Source organism: Ictalurus punctatus, chromosome 24, assembly GCF_001660625.3.
Source record: "Ictalurus punctatus breed USDA103 chromosome 24, Coco_2.0, whole genome shotgun sequence".
NCBI classification, from domain to species: domain Eukaryota; kingdom Metazoa; phylum Chordata; class Actinopteri; order Siluriformes; family Ictaluridae; genus Ictalurus; species Ictalurus punctatus.
This window is the reverse complement of record NC_030439.2, coordinates 21,547,843-21,567,842: the sequence shown is the minus strand read 5'-3', so window position 1 is coordinate 21,567,842 and position 20,000 is coordinate 21,547,843. Positions and strand designations below refer to the sequence as shown.

Genomic DNA, 20,000 nt, shown 5'->3' with positions numbered 1-20,000 from the left:
GTTGAGGTGCTGGAACACCCGGAGCCAGACGTCTCGGGGCAGGACGTGGGACGCACCGCTGTCCAGCGGGAGGCAGTGTGGCTCAGGGCAGGCGGGCGGAGGACGCACCAGGTGCCTCTCCATCTGCACCGCTTTAGGTGGAGAGATAAACGTCAACTGGGCTGCAATGCGGGACGCCGGATTGGACAGCAGGACGCCTCCGTTTCCTCCGTTTGCCGTCCCGCTTCCTGTCATCTGCGTCTGTTTGGTTCCGCTCCGCATTTTCCCGGCTCGGCCCGTTTTGTTAGTCTGGTGTCGATGATTAGCGTTAGTGCCGCCGCTGTTACCCTTGGCGTTCTCTTTCTCCATGCGAGTCCGCCCGTTCCGCGACACTTCCTGTCCGTTGCTGCGTTTTGACACGCCCTCTGAATAGGCGTGGCCGATTGAAGCCTGGTGCTGACTGGAAGAAAGGGCTGACGGAGAAGGCGGGGTCAGCAGCCCGGGTTTCCTGTTTTTCTCCCCGCCGCCGGCTGCGTCCTCATCATCCATCTCGGTCACCGCAGCCGATTTGCGTCCCCTCGGAGTGTTTTCGGATTTCCGGCTGCGCTGCTGCTGCTGTTGTTGTTGTTGTTGTTGTTGTGGAGTTTCCTCTGACGTCACTTCCTGTTCCTGTTCGTTTCCCGTCCTCTCGCCTTCAGAGTCGTCGCTGGCGCTGAAGCCCAGTTCAGCCAGACGCCGGTTTCTCTCTCGCTCGCGCTCTTTCTCACGCTCTTTCTCGCGTTCTTTCTCGCGCTCTCTCTCTCGGGAGTTGTACGCCGTTGCCGGGGACGACGGTTCAGAAGCGCCGCCCGGAGACGCCGAATCCGAGTCAGAATCGGAATCCGAGTCCGACTCAGAGCTGGAGGAAGAAGAGGAAGAGGAGGAGGAGTCTCTGGTGCGCTCCAGCAGCTGGCACATGCGCTTGAAGCGCTCCAGTTTCTCGCGGTGGTGAGAGCGCTGGTCCTGGTTGGAGGTCGAAGATGGAGGCTGCGCCGCTGAGCCTACACCGGCTGACCCTTGACCCCCGGAGGAGGAGTTTGGCCCGTTGGTCTCAGCCGAGTCGGAAGAGTTCGGCTTCTGCTTCTGCTGCAGAAAAAACAAAGTCGAGGTTCAGCGTCCAAGGTTTTGCACTGAGCTACCAGGCTAATGTAGCTAACGAGCTAATGTAGCTAATGGGCAATGCACTCTTATAGCCACCAGTTTAGCATCATGTCATTATCACAGAATTAAAACCAATCTCAAGTAGATGCTGCTGCAACTCGTACCTTTTTCAGATGTTTTTCCCGAGCGCCTTTCATCTGTACAGATAGAAACATTGCATCACCGTGAGGCACCGCCCACTTCCTGTTTATGATGTGATCACATGGTACACACTCACGCTAGCAGGCACTGAATGTTAAACTCTCTAACCTTCTTCTTGGGCCCGCTCTCCTGAGACTGCTCCTTCTCCTTCTTGCGTTTCTGCCCGTCCTGGCGCGTCTCCTCGGCAGACGGAGGTTTCTTTTTGCTGGGCGGTGGCTCGTCTGTGATCTTCCACCGGCCCACCTCGCCGTTATCCAGCCGCCTCTTCCCCAAACCGTCTCCATCCTGAGGGATAAAACACCAGAGGAACTGAGCGAGAAGCAGGAGCTGTCCATACTGCTGCAGAGTGTTGATGTATTTACTGTAGCGCGTGCGGAGGTGGAGGTGGTGGAGGAGGAGGAGGAGGAGGAGGAGGAGTTTAAATCCTCACCTTACTGGTTTTCCCCTCCTTGTGGCATTTGGGACACTCCCAGCAGTTTGGGATCTCATCGTTAATGATGCCTTCCGCTTTACCCATCTGTCAGGAAACACACAACACTGATCAGTGCGCGCACACACACACACACACACACACACACACACCACTCAGTCCGCTCTGTCTGTATAGTAAATCATTTCTCACACACAGATACAGCCAATTTAATTTAAATTACAGTTATAGTTTATAACAGTCCCGGAGTTTACACTAATAACACCATTATAACCTCTTAGAGTCCGTTATTACACAGCAATGACTGCGGGGGGGCAGACAGGGGGGCAGACAGGGGGGCAGACAGGGGGGCAGACAGGGGGGCAGACAGGGGGACAGACAGGGGGACAGACAGGGGGGCAGACAGGGGGGCAGACAGGGGGACAGACAGGGGGACAGACAGGGGGACAGACAGGGGGACAGACAGGGGGGCAGACAGGGGGGCAGACAGACCTTAAGGCAGCTGGGGTGGATGATCTCGTTGCAGATGGTACACTCCATCAGAGAGAGACTGAACTTCTCCTCCTCAGACTCCACGGTGTCCTCCTTCCCCGCTTCTCCACACGCAAAACACACCGCTGTGTGTGGAAGCACGGGCTATACATGCACATACACACACACACACACACACACACACACACACACACACACACACAGAGCGTATAAGAGGAAGTGAATTTGTGTATAAGAGGAATTTGTGGGGTGAATTGTAAATAACAGCAGCATAAATAATGTCTGAGCACTGACAGTGTGGGAAAAAACCCAGCATCCAATCTCACACTAACACTCAGTGTCGTCAGGGCGGGGCTTTGTGGGGCGGGGCTTTGTGGGGCAGAGCAGGGCGGGGCATGTAACAGCAGGGTACAGGATTTTACCAATTTGTTCTAAATTATTAGATCAGTGTTTAATTTTTTCACCTTTTGTATAAATTGTGTGTGTGTGTGTGTGTGTGTGTGTGTGTGTGTGTGTGTGTGTGTGTGTGTGTGCGCGCGCGAGTGTGTGTGTACTCACAGCAGTACACTGTCTCAATAGACAGGACTGTTTCATGCGTCCCGGTCCCCCGAACTTCTTCATGTCCTTGCAGAAGTGACACTCTCCACACTCGGAGCGCATACAGGCCTGACAGCGCCGGCAACGGGTACGGCGCCGCCTCGCCCCCCCCAGAGCCTTACTGCCCGACATCACCTCTACACTCTGAACACACACACACACAGGAGAGAAACATGGGCGTAAGCACGGATATATTACGATTATAATAATAATAATAATAATAATAATAAATTTACAACAGATATAAAAGTTTACAAGTTAAATCACCTCAGATCTTTTTCCACTTTTAATGTGAAATAGCAACTAAAATGTTTTAGGGGAAAACGTACAGTAACCTGGATGAATAACAGACGTGTTAAACATAAAACACAGAACCTTCTGTATCAGATCACCCGAGTATTATGCGAACAAAAGCACAGGAACAGAGCGGTCCTGAAGTAAATGAGAGTAAATAACACTTGATATTCAGTTGCGTATCTGTTACTCGCAGTAACTGCATCACTCCTGCGACTCACTGACACCAAACTGCTGTTTCTTCTTCTGTGAAGCTTCTCCAGGTTTCTACTGCAGCCTCTTGCAGTAGTTGTGTATTTCGGGGGTGTTCTCCCTTCAGTTGGGTGAAGGTCTGGTGATGGACTTGTCCAGTCTAACACCTTTCACTTTCCCCCTGATGAAGTCCTGTGTTGAGGTGGAAGTGTGTTTTGGATCGTTGTCTTGCTGCATGATGAAGTTAAAAGACAGGATGTTCCTGTAAAGTTCTGAATTCACTCTGCTGCTCCATCATGAGTTCATCATCAATAAAGATCAGTGAGAATGTTCCAGAAGCAGACATGCAAGCCATGACACTACCTCCACCATGTTTCACAGATCAGCTTGTATGTTCTGGATCATGATCAGATCCTTTCTTTCTCCACACTTTGGTCTTTCCATCACTTTGGTAGAGGTTCATGTCGGTTCAGGACGTTTGTGGATCATCTCTGTATTTCTTTGTGAATTCCAGTCTGGATTTCTGACTCTTACTGCTGATGAGTGGTTTACATCTTGTGGTATGTCCTCTATATTTCTGCTCTCCAAGTCTTCTTTGCTGGATGGTGAGACCTTCACCCTGCCCTGTGGAGGTTGTTGGTGATGTCACTGACTGTTGTTTTGGGTTTTTCTTCACAGCTCTCACAGTGTTGGTCATCAGCTGTTGTTGTTTTCCCTGGCCGACCCGTTCGGCGTCTGTTCCTCAGCACACCAGCGGTTTCTTTCTTTTTCAGGACATTCCAGATTGTTGTACTGGTTATACCCAATGTCTGTGCAGTGCCTCTGAATGATTTTCCCTCTTTTCATCAGGTTCAAAATGGCTCGCTCTTCTCCCATAGACAGCTCTCTGATCGTCATGTTGGTTTGTCCTTTTTAACAACAAATGCAGTCTTCACAGGTGAAACTGAAGGTTAAAACCATGAGTAGATGTTCAGAGCTATTTACTGTTTAAACAATCTATCTGGACACACCTGGGGAGCAAGAAACACCTGGCAGCCCTGTGTTCCAATCGGTACCATGTTCTAAAGTGTTTAACACGTCCAGATGTAAATATGAGGAAATGAAAGCTGAAATTCTGATCCATCGTCTAATATTAATCTTTTGATCTCAAACACAAACGTCTTCAGCGTATAGCTAAACATAAACACAAAAGAACTGGCCTTACTGTTCCAATACTTTCAGAGGGGACTGTGAGGACAGCACTACTCGCCCTCGTCAGACCGAGTCCGACACACACAGTATGTCCCTCCCATCCAGACCGCACACACTTTCCTTCTCTAGGTTTCTGTTTCTTGAATGTTGTTGGTTGCTATTTCACATTAAACATGGAGGAAAAAAACAGATCTGACAATTTATCTTAGTTAAATTTTTTATAATCACAAAAACCTGCTATTTTAAGAGGGGTGTGTAAACTTTTATATCCAATGTGTCCAAAAAGTCAGGAACCAATGAGAGTACCGAGAACTACCAAGAAGCACCATCTCTACCCTTTCATTCAATGTTAATGCCATTTTTCACCTGTAAGAAAAAAATAAATATAAAAATAAGTAAATAAATAATAAATGCAATAATCACATGTATGTGCAGTTTAAACTCCCGTGGGTTCCGGACTTTTCAGGACAACGTCTCAGCACAGACCGATATTAACAGACTCGCGTATAATTAAAAAATACTCATTTATAAATACTAACACTGAAAGATCATAAAACACTTTACATTTTTAAAATTAATTAGAAAGATTTAACTTCACACCCAGTCTGTAACTACTGACAGCCTTTCACTTAAAAAAAAAGGTATCACAACATCACAGGAAAGTGGTTAGGGGTTCAAATTTAGAGATTAGGGTTAGGGGTTAAGGGTGAATGGTTAGGGTTAAGGGCTTAGGAGATAGCTGAATGGGGTTAAGGGCTATGGTTTAAGGTTTAGGGATTAAGGGTTAAGCGCTACAGGTTAAGGGTTACAGATTAGGGTGTGGGGTTAAGGGTTACAGATTAGGGTGTGGGGTTAAGGGTTACAGATTAGGGTGTGGGGTTAAGGGTTACAGATTAGGGTGTGGGGTTAAGGGTTACAGATTAGGGTGTGGGGTTAAGGGTTAATGAGATAGATAGTGTTGATTAGCTGTGTTAATAACTATGATGTCAGCAGGAAGTCCTCATATGGATGGTAAGGCAAATGAGTGTTACAGTGGATGTTTCATGCAGAGAGAAGTGAAAATAAATAAAGAGTGTGTGAGTGTGAGAGAGAGAGAAAGAGCTGAGTCATAGAGCAGAGTGTGAAACGGCCACATCGCTGCTATTCTTTTTTAAAATTCTTTCTGTATCCTCAACGTTAATGATTATAATTTCTGTCTGTCTGTCTGTCTGTCTGTCTGTGTGTGTGTGTGTGTGTGTGCGCGCACGTGTTAATCAGGTATAACTTCTGTTGATATTACATTCTTCTAAACCTTATCATTTTGTTCAGTGAATTATTACTTATTATAATTCAACCAAGCTGTATTTAAATTTTTGTCCATAATGACAGGACTGTTAGAACACACACAGATTCGTCTCGTTGGATAAAATTCTGCACATACGCACACAGCCTCAGTCTGAGCCCAGTGTAAAGAGCTGTGATAAATCATAACAGTAGGTATGTACACACACACACACACACACTCTTCACATACTTCCTGTTACACGTCTGACCAATCAGCACGGAGTCTATGAGCAGAGCAGCAGGGGAGGGGGCACTTACTTTTGGACATTATCTATAGACTGGGCATGGGAGTTCACCTCGTTTCTCCTGTACGACACGTTAACCACTGAAGTGTCACTAGCTAGCATGAGCACAGGGTTAAACTGTAATACCTGCTGCTGATTGGATGTAGGTGTGGTTATGTTTATGGGCGGAGTCAGATGTCAGACGACAGCATGACACTCTGCACACTGACAGACGACTAGCGCTCTGGATGTGAAGTGAACATCATGAGGAGTTTCTCCTACATCTCTCAATCTCTGAAGCCCCGCCCCCTGAGCGCTCCTATTGGCTGAGCATCACTGCACCTATTAAAGCGGGATCTCAGGTGTGTGTTTTATCCGTCTACAGGCTGGATTTATTGCTTTTAAATGCTGGTTTTTCATTCAGAGAACAATATGAAATCATTTATTACACACACAAAGCATCTTTAATTCCATAATATACACATTTTATAAATAATTTACTAATAATATATTTAACAAGTGTGACTGAGGTTCACACTGATATTACCGCCCCATTTTACTTATTTATATTTATCTGACTGTTCTATCGGAGTCTTCATGATTAGTTTTTTTAAAACACTAAAATGAGAAATAAATCTAATTAGATGTTTTTAAATACTTTTTTAAAGTACATGAATTAATCTAATCTAATCACGTGACAGCTGTGTTTAATAAAAAATAAATTCCTAAATATTTAATTTTCCATTTTATAAACACATCATCTGGTCTGACGAGCTGGTGGGTTAAAAGCCCTGTTTTTAGTTTGTTATTTATTTATTTATTAAAGCTAGTTGTTTTGTGTGAATTAGCACCGAGTCACGTGATCAGAAACAGATTCTGCATTTTAATCAGCAGGTTGTAGAACAGGGAGATCACTACTGCCATTATTAAATAATGTTCAACACTGAGTCTAGATATCTCAGGGGACAGCGAGGGGACAGCGAGGGGACGCTATGGTATATGGTGATATTAATATTACCATTGTAAAGTGACACTTTACCCAGCACTACAGTCTGCACACACACACACACACACACACACACACACACACACACACTTCTCCTGCACAAGCAGAACACACACTGAATCAGACATGGAAATGAAACGAGGAAGAGGAACAGAAAACAAACACACTACATCTACACTGGGTTTTAAAAACAGACATTATGTTACAGTGTTCAGGTGAAGACTCTCACAACACTAACTTACCACCTCAGTTAATCATCATCATCATCATCATAATAATAATAATAATAATAATAATAATAATAATAATAATAATAGTGATGATGGCGATAATAATAATAATAATAATAATAATAATAATGATAATGATAATAATAATAAATTATTCAGTTATAATCCGAGTTAAAATGCAAAATCTGCTTTGTTTTACATGTGTATAAATTCGAGTTCATTATACGTTACTTTATTTTATTAAAACCTGTCTAATTTTCCTCCTCAGTGTCAAATCTGCAAATTCTCCTTCATTTTATTTTAAACCCTCATATTAATCAACACATTCACTCAGACATTAATTATTGTTATTTTATTTACCACTTTCCTGATGTTTCTGCTTTTCCTCGTTAGTTTCATTAATTAATTCGTCCTCATTTTTTAAAAACACCAAAATAAAAATATATACTAATTATTTTTAAAAATTCATTTTACAAAACACTTCAATTAACTGGACATGATTCACTGAGTCTTATTCATGGATTTTTATTTATTTAAGCACTTATCTAACACACACACACACACACACACACACACACACATACATATATATACATATATATATATATATATATATCTGATTTCTAACTGACCGGTTATGTTGTTATGTTGTTATGTTATTATGTTATTTGTCCTTGTTAGTTTTACTTCTGGTTTAAAAGATTGAATTATGAAAGTTATTTTTTTAAAGTAATCTTTGGGGGAAACAGAATTAATCCGCCGCATTCGACTGAGTTTCATGTCTTTATATTTTCCTCTTTATTTCCTTTTAAAATATAATATTTTGTGGTTATTACATAAAGATTATAAAGAGTGTAGTTTTGCATCTGCGTGTAAAAAACATCTATAAATTATACATAGTGTGGAGTTTATACACTAAGACTATTTCAATAATGTAAAGATATAAAAATATTAGTTTATGATCAGAGTTAAGTGTTAATTCTGTGTGTGTGTGTGTGTGTGTGTGTGTGTGTGTGTGTGTGTCTCATGACGGTTTATTTTACTAAAAATAAATCTGTAGCATTTTCCTCCTTAACCCCTGAATGTCGTTATTAAATATTTGATATATATTAATTACATAAACTAACCCGAGGGGGGTGTGTGTGTGTGTGTGTGTGTGTGTGTGTGTGTGTGGGGAGAGCTAGCTAACTGAGGCGATGCTAATACAATGTGATTAGCCGTGTAACCTCGCGAGCTCATTATCTGTTTATTTATTTATTTATCTGTTTATTCATCATTAATGTGATCAATATCCGTGTTTCAATCCCAGCACACATGACCGACCTGCAGGGTTTAATACAAAAATAACGATTTTACTGGTATAAAAATGAAAAACATTCACGGCTAGTTAGCTAACACACACACACACACACACACACACACACACCCCAATAACGTAATGATGCGCAACACAGTGTGGGTTAGCCTGCTTTCTAGCTAGCTAGCTAGTTAGCATATCCTAGCTTATCTTAGCGTCATGCTTGTAAATGTTAGGGGTTAGTTCCGGTTAATAATGATTTAATAACAGTTATTTGATGATGATGAAGATGACGTGCAGCTTCTGAAGCTAGCACTAGGAGGGGAAATAAGAGCAATGCTAGCATGCTAAAGCGCTCCAGATGAGCCTGCTGGCTGTGGAGTGGTGTGTGTGTGTGTGTATATATATATATATATATATATATATATATATATATATATATATATATATATATATATATATGAGTGTGTTGTTTGTGATGAATTAAGAACAAATGTAAAAGATTAGGATTAACTCACCTGTGATTAGCGCCGAGTCGCATACTCCCGGCGCGCGCATTAGAAATTATTAAATTCACTTGCAGAAATGATTAATAATATTGTTATTAATAATAATAATAATAATAATATCTGCACCAAAAAGGGCACAGGCGCTCAGATGGAGAGAGGAATAGAGGGATTGCTTCCTTGTTTCTTTCTCCTTTTTTTTCTAGCCTTCCCTTTTTCTCGTCCCCTCTCACTCGCTCGCTTTACATGTGTTCCTGCACACACACACACACTCACTATTAAAATGAATAATATTATTATTATTAATAATAATAAATAAATAAAACTGAGCAGGCGCGTGCAGCTGGAGTGTGTGCAGGTTTTGCACTGGGTGTAAATAATAACTGCAAAGATGAAAAACAACTATTCTCTTTAAATAATCATCTGTGAATCTCTCTCTCTCTCTCTCTCTCTCTCTCTCTCTCCTCGAGCCCAGCCTTAATTTAACACCCTTGGGAGAAAAAAACACTCCTTCCCAACAAGGTATTCAATTCGGATTCGTCAACAACAACAACAAAAAAAATCAGGGGAAAAATCCGCTTTAAAATGAAAGCAGTGCGCAGATGAGCGTGTCTATTGTTCTGCTCATTTCTCTATTGTGTAAATCTCCGTCTCCTTTTCTTTTTCCGTCCCTCACTCTCGCCTTCATTTATTATATTCCGGTCTGAATGTTATATCCCTACATCATCCCGTCCCACTGTGTGCGCTCGATGACACACAAGACGCCATCACCCTCCATTTCTGCCTTTAAAAAAATGAAATAAATAAATAGAAAATAAAACATGGGGGAGGTAAAAAAGAAACGCGGAAGTCACGCCTATTTCCCCCCTCCGTCCTTACGCACGCTCGCTCCGTCACGTGACCGCGAGCATCATGGGAAATGTAGGATCCTAACGCACGCCTACGCGCAAGAGCTTCCCAGAGCGACTCGGATCATTAATGTGAGTCGACTCCCAAACGGCTGATTTCCATTTCCGTTTGTTCACCCTCTAAGACAGTTTTTTTTAAAAAAAAAAATAATAATAAATAATAATTATATAAGTATGTATTCTTCGTTGTCTGTTTCATATAATTATTTTACTCTTCAAACTTCGTCCTGCGTGTGCGAGCCGGTTCACTTAAATGAACCGATTCGAAGAGCCGACTCGATATTACATAGTACACGTAATCTCACCCCAGGCAGCGTTTAGCAGTGTAACTACACAGCTACTCGTTTTATTTATTATTAATGATGACTTAAGAAATGCACCACGCGTTCGATTTACAGCTTGGGGTAGCTCGCTAGCTAGCCAGCTCAGGAATGCTAGCATGCTAGGCTAGTCTAGTCGGTTAGTCTCTTCTCTCTCTTCAGGTAAAAGTGAAAGGAAAACAGCGATGACGTCACGCGCTTTCCGTAACGGTTACAACTGTAGGGCTGAGTTAGAGCCAGAGTTCTAGAACGAACCCAGAATGAACAAGCTAGAATTGGAACGCCATTTTGATATTGCGTCATATCCGTTCTGTCAGACGGATGTGGTTTTTCCTCACCCCTCCACCCTTTTTTTTCTCGTAAAAACATTTTTTTGTGTGTGTACAAGATGAATATTACTTTTCAGGATAACAGAAATATCCTAGCTGTAAAATCTTAAATGTTTGCTAACCATGACAACGCATTTCATCCTAACATTTATTTATGTCGCAAGGCATCTTCTACAACCCGCTAATAGAATCTTACCAAAGAGAATGTTCAACTTTTTTATTTACCCACTGTGAAGTTGATTATTTTCTGCTAACAGCACGTCCCCACGTGTTTTATTCCTCTTACACCACAGCGATTTACCAACAATTGCCATTTTTAATTGGTCCTGTCGGTCAGATTCCACTCAGAATGACGTTATTGACAGGATTCTCTGTTTACTCTGATCCAGAAAAGATCAAATCCTCAAACCCATCTGTTTAAATCACTTCCTCACAGCGACTAAAATCTACACAATCATTTAGCATGTTTATATTTTTACACTGTGTGACACTGTTCACTTTCCAGAGTTTCCAGACTTGTTGGTTGTGGAGGCACAATTAATAAAATTAAAAGATGTCGAATTTTACTTTAAAATAGCAATAGTAATAATAATAATAATAATAATAATAATAATAATAATAATAATAATAAAACAGAAAATGGTAAAGAAGTTGATATGTCACAAACTGAACAGTAAGATGCTTTAAGTGACAGAGTTCATCATTTATTAAAAAGCATCACTTAATGTTTAAGGCAAGGAAATTTGGGTGAAGTTAAAACCTTGCTTTGATGAAACTTATATCTCATTTACTGTACAGATATAAAGTCATACAAATAGATGTGTGTATTCTTCATGATTGAGGAATTAGGTAGCTTTTTGCTATCTTTGGACATGGAGAGTGTGTGGTGTAGAGCAGCTCCTGACCACCAGGGAGCGCACAAGACTTACTCCATCAGTGAGCATGTTATCCTGCTCACATGATCTTTATTATCAGTTATTGTTATCAGGTTGAGAGTTCAGTGTAAATTATCTCAACCTTCTCACTGACCATCATCACGCTGCTGTGTCTCAGTCCACTGGGACAGAAACGCTGACACGTCCCTGCTGCTGCTGCGGCGTCCTCACTGAGACGAGACGTGTAAACATGAGGGCCATGATCAAATCAGGACCGCTCCTGGACTCTCAACACTCACTTCACTTCCTAGAGAAGCTGAAGAGAGACAGCCTCCCCCATCCCATCCTCACCACCTTCTACAGAGGGATGATAGAGCGAATCTGGACCAGCTGTCTCATCGTGTGGTACAGGAGCTGCAAAGCTTCTGACTGCAAGAAACTACAGCGGATTGTGACAACAGCTGAAAAGAGCATGGGCGTCTCTCTACCCACCATCAACACCTCCTTCAACAACCAGTAATACTCTCACCCCCTCACCCATCTCACCCCCTCACCCCTCCCACTACACTCACCCCTCTCACCACTCTCACCCATCTCACCCATCTCACCCCTCTCACTACTCTCACCTCCTCACCCCTCTCACTACTCTCACCCTCTCACCCCTGTCACCTTCTCACTATACTCACCCCTCTCACTACTCTCACCCCTCTCACCCTCTCACCCCCTCACTACTCTCACCCCTCTCACCCCCTCACCCTCTCACTACTCTCACCCCCACCCCTCTCACTACCCTTACCCCTCTCACTACTCTCACCCCTCACCACTCTCACCCCTCTCACCCCCTCACCCCTCTCACTACTCTCACCACTCTCACCCCTCTCACTACTCTCACCCCCTTTCACCTCCTCACCACTCTCACCCCTCACCCCTCTCACTACACTCACCCCCTTTCACCTCCTCACCACTCTCACCCCTCACACTACTCTCACCCTCTCACCCCTCTCACTACTCTCACCCCTCTCACTACTCTCACCCCTCTTACCCACTCACCCCTCACCACTCTCACCCTCTCACCCCTCACCACTCTCACCCCTCACCACTCTCATTCACTCAATCACTCACTCAATCACTCCCTCACTCAATTACTCATTCATTCACTCACTCATTCACTCACTCACTCAATCAATACCTCATTCATTCACTCACTCATTTATTCACTCACTCACTCAATTACTCACTCACTCAATTACTCACTCTATACTTCACTCATTCAGTCATTCACTCACTCACTTGTTCACTCATTCATTCACTCACTCAATATCTCATTGTGTAAATGTGTTTATTTTTAATACTTTATTACAAACATACATCTGTGTGTGTGGTTGTGTGTTTGTTCATGGAATGTTTTTATAGACAAAAAAAGGAATCAATTTTACAAAATGAATAAAATTAATAATAATGACAGTCGGAATACTTTCCACAAACAGAGAGAGACAGACATCCAGAGAAAGAAATAGAGACAGTGAGAGACAGACAGACAGACAGAGAAACAAGCATAGAGACAGGTAAATGGACAAATAGATAGATAGACATTCTAACACACAGGAAGGCACAGACCGACAGAGAGGGGGAAGAGAGACACACACAGAGAGAGAGAGAGAGAGAGAGAGAGAGAGAGAGAGAGAGAGAGAGAGAGAGTCAGTCAGTCAGTCAGTCAGATAGACAGATAGACAGAGTGTGTCCCGGCTCTATAACTTCACACTCCAGAGAGAGAGAGAGAGAGAGAGATTGAGATTGAGATTAGCATTAGCATTAGCGTTAGCTCGGTGCTGGGAGGAGAACACACACTCACACAGTCTCTCTCTCTCTCTCACTCACACACACACACATACACACACACACACACACACACACACACACATACACATACACACACTCGGAGCCATGATTAAACTGTTCTCTTTAAAGCAGCAGAAGAAGGATGAGGAGTCCGCGGGGGGAAACAGAACCGGGGCCGGGGGAAAGAAAGCCAGCGCGGCCCAGCTGCGGATACAGAAAGGTACGCTAGCCTTAGCAACACTGCTAACCCGGCTAGCTAACTACCTCACATCCCGGTGTATGTGTTGGTTTTATTATTACTGTAGTGACAGAGTAACAGTAAACACTCAGCACACAGTTCACCATCAGCCCTTCTGTTCCTGCATTAGTGTTAATCAAATGTAATGTCTTTATCACGATATTCCCACAGAACCGAATCGAAACGTCGTAGTGAAGCTAGCTAGCTAGCTGCCTGTAACTAGCTGTTATCACTTAACCGAATGAGACCGGCTAATCACTCGGTAGTTTAAACTAACAGCCCGGTTCCGGTCCTGTTTAACAGCGAAAAGTTCTGAATCTGATGTGAAAAATTTCTGACTCGAAAAAGTAAAATATGCTGCTTTTCAAAACACGTAGCTATGCTATGCTAACAAGCTAGCTGGCTAGTTTATTTCCTGATACAAGTCAGTGTTAGTCTTGCTAAGAAAGTGTTGTGTTAAAGATTTATTCATTTGTCATTCGGAAAAGTCAGTGGATTAATAACACCAGACATTGTCTAGACACTTATTTATCTCCTAATGTGAACTTTTCTCATTTTTATGTTGATAAAACTAAGTGTTAATAAGCTGATGTAGTGATGTAGACCAATAAAGTGTTGGAGAAAGTTAGTGTTTTTCAGAGTAATGCGTTTAATAAAAGTTTTATTCACGATTTAAAGTTATTTAAGTGTCAGAATTAATATCTTTATTACAAACCTTAAGCTGGATTGAGTTTCATTTTCATGCTCATTTTGAACTATTGAGTTGAATTAAAATGATAATGAATTAAACAACAGGTGTATGTGCAAGAAGTAATGTAAATATATATATATATATATATATATATATATATATATATATATATATATATATATATATATATACTAAAACTAAAACACGTTTAGTGTGAAATGCAGGGTAAGGTATACATCATAGACACATTAAAACCAAAGAGGAGTGATGTGTAAATGTACTTTGACTTGTATTTAAAAAAAAAAAACATAAAGACAGGGTATTTGATGTTTTAACTAATCAGTTGCATAGTTTTTCAAAGATAAACGTTTATTTTGAAATTGATGCATTCAACTCGTTCCAAAAAAATTGGGACGGGGCAATTCTCTATCGTCTAATCATAGTATATAAGGAGCCTCCAAAAAAGGCAGAGTCCTTCAAGAGCAAGGACGGGTCGAGAACACTTTGAGAAGAACATTTCCCAAAGACAAATCGGTAGGATTTGGGGCGTTTCACCTTCTACAGTGCACAATATAATTAAAAGATTCGAGGAATCCGGTCAAATCTCGGTGCGTAAAGGGCGAGGCTGAAAACCATTTCTGAATGCGCGTGATCTCCGCTCCCTCAGACGTCACCGTCTTAAACACCGTCATGAGTCTGTAACAGAGATCCTGACATGGGCTCGGGAATACTTTGGTAAACCTTTGTCAGTCGACACCATTCGCCGCTGCATCCACAGATGCAAGTTATGGCTTTACTATGCAAAGCAGAAGCCGTACATCAACACTGTCCAGAAGCTCCGCCCACTTCTCTGGACTCAGTCTCATCCTAGATGGACAGTAGCACAGTGGAATTGTGTTTTGTGGCCCGATGAGCTGTTATCAGCATCAGGTCCAAAAGCCAGCGCCTGTCATGGTTTGGGGGCGTGTCAGTGCCCATGGTTTGGGGGCGTGTCAGTGCCCATGGTTTGGGGGCATGTCAGTGCCCATGGTATGGGGTAACTTGCACATCTGTGAGGGCATCATTAATGCAGAAAGATATGTACACATTTTGGAGGAACATACGCTGCCATCCAGAGCAGGACAACGCCAAACCACATTCTGCCCAGATTACAAGAGCATGGTTGTGTGAGCAGAGAGAGCAGGTGCGAGCGTGGCCTGCTGCAGTCCTGACCCGTCTCCCATTGAGAACGTGTGGTGCATTATGAAGTGTAAAATAAGGCGATGAAGTCCTCGTACAGTCGCGCAGCTGAACAAATGCAAAAATGGTTGAATGGGGAAAATTCCACTAGTTAAACTTAACCAACTGGAGTCTTCACTCCGCGTCCAAACGCTTAATAAGTGTTATTAATAGAAAATCTAATGTTACACAGCGGTAAACAGTCAACTGTCCCAACTTTTTTGGAGTGTGTTGCAGTCATCAGATTTAAATTGAGTGTATGTTTTCAATACTAAATAAAATTCACAAAGCTAAACATCAAATAATGTTAATAATTAGTTTTCAGTATAGTACAGCGTGAACTGAATTTTCAAGTGAGTCTTTGTTTTTGCATTTTACATACTGTCCCAACATTTTTGGAATTGGGGTTGTAAAAGAAATCAGCTTGTATCCTGTTTAAAGTTAAAAGTAATGTTTTTTTTTTACACACACACACAGTGTTCAGTGTTTGAACAGAAACCTGGTGTGGTTCTTTACCCACATGAGAACACACTCAGGTCTGAGTGATGTAGACTTCTACTGACCAAATAACACTGAATCGACTCACTGCAGGAAGTGAATCAGTGTGTGTGTTGAGTTTTTGTAGATTGTTTGTTTGTTTGTTTGTTTGTGTGTTTTTCATGTATTTAGAGAGCTGATAAACTGAGCCAAAGTACAGAGCTGTAGAAATAGCGTGTGTATTCTGGGAGAAAATAAACTGTGTAAAATGTTTAAACTAGATATTTCTAGAATCATCTGATCCTTTATTTAGCGCCAGCTCCGTGTTCTCTGTGCTTTCTACACCACCGTGTTCCTGACTAACGGAGAAAAGAGTTTTACGAGGACATCTTCATCACTACACACCCCTCATTTGTTTAATAACGTTCAGTTTGAAAGCAAGCCAAAGGAGTCGACTTCAGTCTGATTCAGACTCCACACACGGACTAATACGTTTAAAAATGTCCAAACTTTTGGGCTTTTTTGAGATTCTAAGCACAACAGTAGTGTAATAACACGCGTGCGCACACACTTTTTCACACTCCACACACTTCATGTTGCTGTACACTTCCTGTGTTATTTCAGTCAGTGTTTCTGCTTCATTTTGATAACAGGTCATTTCACACTAATAGCTAAGAACCAGACTTTTACTTTTATTTATTAGATCAGATATTCAGTGGATCAGACATTGACCTTTTGTTGTCACCGTTTGTTGTTGTTGTCTTTTACTTGCTTTAACTTGAATCAAACTCTTGCTGTAGTCTTCCTCCAGCTTCTCACAGTACTCTGCTGGAGGTTTTGCCCGTTCCTCCTGACAGAACCGCTGTACCTCAGCTGGGTTCCTGGGCCTCACTGCGCGTTTTCACTTCAGTCCACAAATGTTCTATGGGATTCAGGTCAGGGCTTTGTGATGATCACTGCAATACTTTCACTTTGTTGTTTGGAGGTTTGATTAGGATCATTGTTCTGCCTTTAAAACCCAGTTATGACCAATTTTTAACCTTCTGACTGATTTCTTGAGGTGTTGCTTCAGTATTTCATCATGATGCTGTCTGTTTTCTGGAGTGCACCAGTCCCTTTTCCACCAAAACACCTCACAACATGATTCTTCACAGTTGGAACGATGTTCTTTTGATTATAAACCCTTGTTCCTCCATAAAAAGTGCTGATCAATATGACCAAACAGTACCATTTTTGATTCATCTTATCAGAGAAGTCTCCTCTTAAAGCCTGCTGATCACCTGCACACTTCAGTCTGGCTTTCTTTCTGCCGGTCTTGGACTAGCGGCTTCTTTCTTGTGTGACAGCCTCTCAGCCCATGGTGATGTAGGACTCTCTTGATGGTGGATGTATATACTTTGAGACCTGATGCCTTCAAAGCCTTCACCAGAACCCTGGTAGTTAAGTTGTGCCTCTTTCCTGAAGGACGCAGTGTCTATTTGCTCCAGTGATTTATTATATTTGTGTACTGTTTAAAGAGAGAGCGCAGAAAATAGAAAATACAGCTCAAAACCTTTCATTTCTAATGTTTAATGACTACACACACTTATATCAGGGGTTTAAACTTCAGGCTGAATCGTCTGTGATGAGATTTGATTTAGTATTTCACTGATGATGATGTAGAGAAGGATTATTATGAAAGTTATGAGTAAATCAGCTGGTGAGCCTGTTAAATTATTTACACAGCAGTTAACAAATGTGATTTATTTTTTCCCCACAGCAGTTCAACAGTCTGTCTATTTTCAGGAATGCATCAGTCCAAATAATGGGTTACCCCCTAATTTACCCCCTAATTTATACAGTGCTGTGAAAAAGTGAAATCCTAGGTTCTTGTGTTTGTTTATATCTCATTCTAAATAGTTTTACATCTTCAAAGGAAATACAACATAAGACAAAGGGAACCCGAGTAAACACACACAACAGTTTTATTGGAGCAAAAAAAGTTATCCAACACCTATCACCCATGTGAAAAACTAATTGCCCCTTAAACCTAAAATCTGGTTGTGCTACCTTTAGCAGCAACCAAACTCTTCTGATAACTGGAGATCAGTCTCTCAGTCACTTCTAGGATTTACTCCTACGCTTTGGATCGTTGTCTCGCTGCATAATCCAGTTGCGCTCGAGATTCAATTTACGGACTGAAGGACATTCTCCTTTAGGATTTTCTGGTAGAGAGCAGAATTCATGTACTTGTAAATGTTCATCAATTACTGTAAATTGTAAATGTTCATCAATTACTGCAAGCTACCCAGACCCTGAAGCAGCAAAGCATCCCCACACCATCACACTGCCTCCACCATGCTTCAGCATAGGTATGATGATCTTTTTGTGGAATTCTGTGTTTGGTTTACGCCAGATGTAACGGGACTCCTGTCTTCCAAACCGTTTCACTCTCCACTCATCAGTCCACAGAACATTCTCCCAAAAGGTTTGAGGATCATCGAGGTGTGTTTTGGTGAAATTCAGATGAGTCTTAATGTTCTTCTGGGTTAGCAGTGGTTTCACCTCACCACTCTTCCATGGAGCCGTTTCCCCCAGTGTCTTTCTGATCGTGGAGTCATGAACAGTGACCTTTATTGATGCAGGAGATGCCTGTAGGTCCTTTGATGTTGTCCTTGTCTCTTTTGTGACTTCCTGGATGAGTCGTTGCTGTGCCCTTGGAGGAAGTTTGGAAGGTCGGACACTTCTGGGAAGGTTCAGTACTGTGCTGAGTTTCTCCATTAGGAGATAACGGCTCTCGCTGTGGTTCTTTGGAGTCCCAGAGCCTCTGAAATAGCTTTGTAAGCCTTCCCAGACTGATGTACTTCAATCACCTTCATCATCATTTCTGGAATCTCTTTCAACTTTGCCACAGTGTGTTACTGAGTAAGATCTTTTAACCAACTTCCTGCTGCTGAAAAAGTTCTATGTAAGTGTAGATGTGATTGAACAGGGTTTGCAGTGATCAGGTCTGGTTGTGTCTCGTCCAGCTGAACCCCGTTATCAATGCAGTTCCATAGATTTGGGGGCAAATACATTTTCACACAGGCCCAATTGGTATTGGATAACTTTTTTGCTTCAATAAATAACATTATCATTTAAAACTGTATAGAGTGTTTACTCAGGTCGCCTTTGTTTTATCTCAGATTTGTTTTAATTTCTGAAGCAATTTATTGTGAAATGTACACAAACACAGAAGAGATCAGGATGGGGGCAAATACTATTTCACAGCACTGTATTTACACATGGACTTTAATTGTAATCACTTGACATAATGCATATCCTCTCTGATAATGGTGATTAGATTAGATTAGATTAGATGATGGTTGAGACAGGAGTGGAAGGGAACGCCGGTGCAGTTACAGGCCTCTAAACTATACCAGACTAAAATCCAGTTTCTGATCAGATCTGAGATCAGAATTACAACTGGGTTAGCGCGACAGATCTGAATGAAAGAAAGAAGGAAATTTACCATGATAATAAGTCTCCAATAAATTAAAATTAGAAATAAAATGTTTATAGATCTCACTCATAACATTAACATATTAACTTTAATATTAACATAAACATTAACATATTAATATTAACCTCCTCACATCTCTAGACATCAGTGACAAACAAATTAGGGCTGCAACTAACAATGATTTTTTTCGATTAATCGGATGGGGGCGGGGCAAACTTTCAGTACCCTTTTTTTGTTTATTTAAAATAAAATCCATAAACTGAGTGTTACAAATATAAACTTCAGACTAAAACTTTACACAACTGTTTATACAAAACAGAAAACAACCCAACACACACACACACACACACTCGTGCACACACACACTCGTGCACACACACACACACTAGAATATATATTATTCATTTAGGACTGGAGTTTAATTCAGTGCTTTTTGTGCATCCGTAAAAATAATGAATAAATACTTATACACACAATATAAACTAAAATAAATTTTATATATACATGATTTTTATTTTCTTT

General features: G+C 41.7%; 2 protein-coding genes across 6 annotated transcripts in view; one reads left to right on the top strand and one right to left on the bottom strand.

The window, feature by feature from the left end:
* Positions 1-9,964, bottom strand: part of zgc:158376 (zf-CXXC and PHD_FXL19 domain-containing protein) — a 19,299-nt gene extending 9,335 nt beyond the window's left edge. Inside the window, exons 1-8 of one of the 5 annotated variants that reach the window (XM_017454698.3) lie at positions 9,115-9,964; positions 4,823-4,882; positions 2,801-2,983; positions 2,243-2,386; positions 1,751-1,837; positions 1,429-1,605; positions 1,284-1,316; positions 1-1,101 (exon numbers count right to left, since the gene is read on the bottom strand). The exon at positions 1-1,101 is cut by the window's left edge and continues 50 nt beyond it. In XM_017454698.3, the coding sequence (XP_017310187.1) occupies positions 1-1,101; positions 1,284-1,316; positions 1,429-1,605; positions 1,751-1,837; positions 2,243-2,386; positions 2,801-2,971 (1,713 nt within the window). In that variant the 5' untranslated portion in view covers positions 2,972-2,983; positions 4,823-4,882; positions 9,115-9,964. Of the gene's footprint in view, positions 1,105-1,283; positions 1,317-1,428; positions 1,606-1,750; positions 1,838-2,242; positions 2,387-2,800; positions 2,984-4,529; positions 4,674-4,822; positions 7,347-9,114 lie in introns of those variants that run through there. The other 4 variants (XM_017454695.3, XM_017454696.3, XM_017454697.3 and 1 more) reach the window with 4 other exon arrangements.
* A 3,204-nt stretch (positions 9,965-13,168) lies between these two features.
* The window catches only part of ube2m (ubiquitin conjugating enzyme E2 M), an 11,654-nt gene continuing 4,822 nt past the window's right edge, over positions 13,169-20,000 (top strand). The window contains exon 1 of the mRNA XM_017455299.3: positions 13,169-13,593. Within this exon, the coding sequence (XP_017310788.1) occupies positions 13,479-13,593 (115 nt within the window). The 5' untranslated portion in view covers positions 13,169-13,478. The remainder of the gene's footprint in view (positions 13,594-20,000) is intronic.